Source organism: Equus caballus, chromosome X (assembly GCF_041296265.1).
Source record: "Equus caballus isolate H_3958 breed thoroughbred chromosome X, TB-T2T, whole genome shotgun sequence".
Lineage (NCBI taxonomy): Eukaryota > Metazoa > Chordata > Mammalia > Perissodactyla > Equidae > Equus > Equus caballus.
Genome location: NC_091715.1, coordinates 102,903,210 through 102,909,166, shown reverse-complemented (window position 1 = coordinate 102,909,166; position 5,957 = coordinate 102,903,210). Strand labels below are relative to the sequence as shown.

At 43.4% G+C, this 5,957-nt stretch overlaps 1 protein-coding gene across 1 annotated transcript; it reads left to right on the top strand.

Moving 5' to 3' along the window:
• The first annotated feature begins 4,209 nt into the window (after nucleotides 1-4,209).
• Nucleotides 4,210-5,401, top strand: LOC111772365 (histone H2B type W-T-like). Its single transcript, XM_023635358.2, has one exon. It carries the CDS (start codon nucleotides 4,238-4,240, stop codon nucleotides 4,637-4,639), a length of 402 nt encoding a protein of 133 aa, XP_023491126.2. The 5' UTR covers nucleotides 4,210-4,237; the 3' UTR covers nucleotides 4,640-5,401.
• The last annotated feature ends 556 nt before the right edge of the window (nucleotides 5,402-5,957 follow it).

Here is a 5,957-nt window from a genome sequence, read left to right as displayed (position 1 = left end):
GATGGGCCATCAGACCTCCAGAGCTCTCGTTGGAATCACTGGAGGCAAGATTTAAGATAAACGAGTCCCCTCATCAGGAATACTACTTTTTATTGTCGTGGAAGTTTAGAAAAAATTTATGAGAGTGTATGCTTCCCAAGGAGACCGGAAAAAACATGCCCCAAATCAAGTGCAAGCGAATACTTCTGAGTGGAGCCCACAGATGATCTTACACAACCAGAACATAATTTTGGGCGTGAAAAGCTCATTGCAAAGCAATTTCAAAAACAGAACTGTGGACTCCTATGGAAAAAAACTACTTTCCTAAGTCACTTAATTTCTATTACGGTAATTGTTGCTGCTTCAAAACCCCAGTGTTTGCTGGTACAAAGTACAAACGTTTTTCCAAAGATTTCTTGTACACTTGTCTCATATATGTCATTTTATGTGAAAGTTCACTTTAAGAATCCTAATCCACTAGGATATTCTGATGGTGCCAGGTGTGTTTTGCATTTGTAAAATCAGTAATCAAATACAGCCATTACCTTAATTGAGGCTTTTTTAAGATTCCTACACATGAAGTCCTCCTAAACAGACACATCACAATCCAAAACTAACCACCCTCAGCAAAATCAAACAATAAACCAAAACGGAAACGTCCAAAGAATTATCACCACATACCAACTATAGAAAGTGTGTTTGCCATGTTCATATATATGGCAACATAGAAAAATCATTAAGAAGAAACAGCTAGTTATCAAAAAAAAAAATGAAAGTGATTTTTCTAAACTTGAAAATTGTAACCACTAGAAGAAATTATTACAGAAATGTTAAACAGCAGATAAGACATAGCTGGACAGAGAATTGGTGAACTAGAAGATAAATGGAAGAGGTAATACAGAATACCTCCTAGGGAGATAAAGAAAAAAGGGTTAAAGTGAGGCAAAGAGACATAAGGAATGGAGTCAAAATGTATTAAGTACATCTCCTAGGCACTGCAGAAGTGGAAAGCTGGATCACATCTGGAAAAATAGTATACAAAGAGAAACGGCTGGCAATTTCCCAGAACTTAGGGGAGCAGTGAATTGCTAGGCTCAGGAGGCACACCTAGATATATTATCCTTAAAGCTAAAAATGACAAAAGCATAGAGGGCACAATAGCAGACAAAAGGAAGACACACTGCCTAGAAAGGAAGAACAAATAGTGTGACAGCAAACCTCTTTTACCAACCAATGGAAGCTAAAAGCAAGTGGTGAGAGAAAATAACTGTCAACCTAGAGTTGCATATCTAGCTAAAGTATCACTTAATAATGAGGCTGAAATAGACATGAAGATGGACCAGCCAGAACAGCCCTCAAGGACAGACTTGCCACTCTGGCTGCTGTGAGTGCAGTCAGCTGTCAGTCCTCAGCCATTAGGCACTTCAGGAGTGACCTCAGCTGCCGAGAGCTGCCTTACCAAAGGTCAGGGAATTCCCACGATGCCCACATCCACTGCCTGATCAAGGAGAGGCTACATATATGTTGATCATCCCTTTCTCAGCTGTTAGATCTTGCCTCCAGTGATTCCAACGAGAGCTCTGGAGGTCTGATGGCCCATCAGAACTCTTCTACCTCGGATCAAAAAGCACAGACATTTGTATTTCCTCCTTGAAAAGGCATCGCCCCTTTTCTGCCCGCACTCCTCAGGGAAGGCCTCCCTAGCTTCCTGGCCTGCCCCTCGCCCATTCTTCTCTTTAGCTCCTGAGACTTTGCCCATGTTTAATAATCTTTGTCTTTTGGGTCTCCTGGAGAGTCCCGTCTCTCTCCCAAAGAGCTCAAGAAAAGTTTGATTTTTGTAGATTATCTAGATTTAAATTATTGTTGGGCCGAGAGTGACATACTTTACCCGTTCCTATGTCTTACACAATAGGGAAAATGACAACTTATTTTAAAAGTACCAATGGAATACTTTAAACATCTTTTAAAATATTTAGGTTGAAAGCAATCATAATATTTTCCAGGGATTGGAAATCACAGAGTATATGCTCCCTTCAGAGAAACAGCAATTAGACATAAAATACTAAAATAAATTTCTCGACATTCAAATAGCTGTGGAAAACGACCGGGAAGGGGTTACCTTATTTCATGTAAGCAGTCACCCTTGTTCTTTTAATATAAGGCAAGAGGCAGGAGACGTGCACACAGGGAGGAAAATGTGGAGAAATAGAGAGAGATTTTTTTCCCCCATCTACAAGGAAGGAGAGAGGCCTGGAACAGATCCTTCGTTCGAACCACTCAGAAGAACCAACCCTGCTGACGTCTCGATTTGGACTTCGAGCCTCCAGGAGTGTGAGAAACAAATATACGTAGTTTAAGAACGCAACTTCTAGCATTTTTGTATAACTGCTCTAAAACATTGACGTATCTTAAGTAACCTTGATGAAAAGCAGAAAACCAATCAAGCAGAGAAACAAACAGCAGGCAAATAATCACACTCTTTACCCTGTCTGTCACCAAGGCTGAAGATTCCAGGAGGACTCCGATTGGTTCGGTGGGGAATGTTTGACTGCACATCAGGCCAATGAGGGTGGCTCAGTGCTGCGGGTCCCTCATTGGCTGACTCAGAGCCGCGTGAGACTTGAGCCTCTCTGATTGGACATTCCCAGCATCCCCTCCCAGGCGCAAGTCATGAAGGTTTGCGTTTTCAAAAACAAAGGATTTAACACTGGATAGAATCAGGTCATCTGAGTGAGTTATAATAGAACCTTCAGATTATAGGCAGCCTGGAATAGGTTTGTTTCTCGAACTTTTTGCTTTACTTAGCTCTGTGTTGTGTTTGCCCCTCCCCCCGCCTTAAATGAATTTCTTAACGCGAGTAATGGTGGAAAGAGCTTGAATGGGGTATGCTTATCCTATTAACACTACTTTCCCTGGGTTGAGGCTTATAATTTGTTATTTAAGCAGTGAAGCCTTTGCCTCAATTTACCTTTACATTAAACCACACCATTGCAAGGTGCTGGCTCCCTGGGTTCCCGATTTTCCTCAACCATCCGCTGAAGTGAATAATTACTGTTGTTTTTACCAATGCTTCCATTTAACTTCTGAAATTACAAACGTGAAATAAGCAAAGTGCATTCAAAGTATCTAATGGATTCTTTTCCTTACAATGACCTCTCACATAGCGTGATATGTATGAGACCAGTGTGCAGGAATAACTGTGGAAAAAGAGATGTTTTTGATATTTTCAAACGCTGAGATTATGAAGCAGCAAAATTAGCCTGATGGAAATTAAGCGATTCAGTGAAGTGCACTTGTTGTAAGCGGTGCATCATTGTTTTCCTGAAAAGGCACATGGCTCTGCAGAGAACCTTCGGCTTTCAAAATTTTGTTCGGGTGTATACGACAAGTTCTAGGAGCCACAAACAGGAATCGACTTGCACTTGATTTCGTGGTAGATTTTCTAGGTGTGTTGTGCAGCTAGCTCATTTTTAAAAAAGTGCTTTGTAAAGTTTTTCTAACATTCGAGAATAATAGTAAGTAACAACCCTGATGAGGAGGCTTATTTGTCCTAAGTCCAATCTCTATCGATATCAAAGAGAGCTCTGAGGGTAAAATTGCTCCCTTCATGTTTGCAATTCTCAATGAAGCTCTTTCTACTCTCCTGACCTGCCCCCGTTTTTCTCTAGAGCAAGTGGTGCCCTGTAATGTGGAATACTCGGCGTGGGAGTCTTTTCTGGGAGACGCTTATCTGTCTTTTGCTGAGCTCACAAATGTTTTGATTTTGTAGTTTCTCCAGCTTTTGTCTCATTGTCTGGCTGAGAGTGGCAACCTTTAAAGGTTTTTAAATCCAAATCGAAAGGGGGTGTTTTAACTTCTTATAAAGATTCAAATGAAACTCTTAACCATTGTGATAAAATATGGGGCTTCAAAGAGAATTATAATATATTTCAAAGGATTGAGATCCCACAATATGTTCCCTCTTCACAGAGTATGAAGTTAGAAATCAATTTACAAAGGAAACAATTAGAAAATTATCAACTTCATTAAAAAAAGCAATATATTTTTAGAAAAATTATACACGTAAAATGCCATTGGTCCAAGAAGAAAAACACAACGAAAATGTTAACACCTTAAGGCAGGCTCCCTGGATTGCATGCTATCCAATCAGATAGGGAGCTTGCCCGTGACGTCAGAGAGGCGGCTCTATAAAAGGGCCACCGTCCCTGAGGAGCCGCCGTTCTCCTTCCTTGGAGACTGCCCTGGCACCGCCTGTGACATGGCTGAGCCTGTCGCTGAGCCTTCCTCTGAGGAAAGCCTGGGCACCACGGAGCCCGCGGAAGCCGACCCGAAGAGCCCGAAGCAGAAGCAGCCAAGGCCCCGCCGCCACCGCCGCCGCTGCCTCGACAGTTTCGCCACCTATTTCCCCAGGGTTCTGAGGCGGGTTCACGAGGGCCTGAGCCTGTCTCAGGAGGCCGTGAGCGTCCTGGATTCCTTCGTGAAGGACATCTTCGAGCGCATCGCCGGCGAGGCCGCGCTCCTGGCCCGCTCCACCAAGCGCTCCACCATCTCGTCCAGAGAGATCCAGACCGCCGTGCGCCTGCTGCTGCCGGGGGAGATTGGCAAGCACGCCGTGTCTGAGGCCAGCAAGGCCGTCCTTAGGTACACCAACCGCCGCTGAGCTGCCTCAGGAGCACCTGAGCATCGTAACCCAAAGGCTCTTTTCAGAGCCACTTGGCTTGGCAGGAAAAGAGCTGTAGCTCGAAAAGGGCTAGTAGTTGGGTCTTGTGGCGTTCTGCCGATAGTTAAAGCATTTTTTTAAACCCGTAACTAAATATCATCAACTCTAGTATATCTGTGGTAGCATTTGTTCGAGGGAGAACGGGCCGTTGTCCATAACCATATTGTATTAAATAGCTTTTCTAAACGTCATTTTTGTTACTTTTTTTAGGTTTAACTTTATAGGGATTTGTGAGGTGAAAATTGTCCCCATCATAATTTTTTAAAACATTTCCACTCTCTGGGGCCAGCCCTGATGGGCTAGCGTAAGAGCTAAATTTCGGCGCTCTTACCGCTTCGAGGCCCGGGTTCGGTTCCCGGGTGGGGAACCACCCCACGCCCTCTGTCAGTTGCCGTGCTGTGTCTCTGGCACACATGGAAGAACTAGAAGGACTTGCAGGCAGAACATTCAACTATGTAGTGGGGCTTTGGGGAGGAAAAGGAAAAAACGTTTTCACTCTAATTCTTCCATGATTGGACAGTGGGATTATCCCGGGGTTCTTCATGTTGATAGGGCAACACGTAATGTGAAAAAGATGAGAAAAGAATCAGTACATCCCTAATACACTTTTCTACATGCCCCATGTTAGAAATTCACGTAATTACATAAATTAGGACCCAAACAGCACAGAAATAGCTAAATAAGAACTTCAAAAAACAATTCACTTTTCCGATTACGTGATTTCTGAAATTACTGTTTCAGATCATTCAGATTTATCCCTTTCTGTTCTTTTCCACTTGATAATCTAACAATTTTAATACACAATCCATCATGGCTTGCAATCATTCTTGGATGATGGGACTGTACCATGAGAGCTGCTCAAACCCCACTGTCCAGTGGCATAGCCAATGAAGGACTGGCAGCCCGTGAGCTACAGCCATTGGCCCGGAAGGTGATGGAGTGACTAGGGCTGAACCAACAGCCTTCCTGTGGCAATAAGCACGGAGTCTGAGGAGGAAGTAGATGTGATTCTTTGACTCTTTTTTATTGTTTCCTTTTTGGTTTTTTTGTTTCTTTGTTTTTTGCAGGGAAAGCTCTGCCCTGAGCTGCCATCTGTTGCCAATCTTCCTCTTTTCTTTTTTCCCCTCCCCAAAGCCCCAAAGATGTGCACGCTTGTACATCCTAGTTGTAAGTCCTCTAGTTCTTCTATGTGAGCTGCTGCCACAGCATGGCAACTGGCAGAGGGGTTGTGTGGTTCCGCCACCTGGAAGCAAACCCG

Coding starts and splice junctions, on each gene's coding strand:
- LOC111772365 (XM_023635358.2), top strand. CDS start 4,238: ATGGCTGAGCCTGTCGCTGAGCCTTCCTCTGAGGAAAGCCTGGGCACC.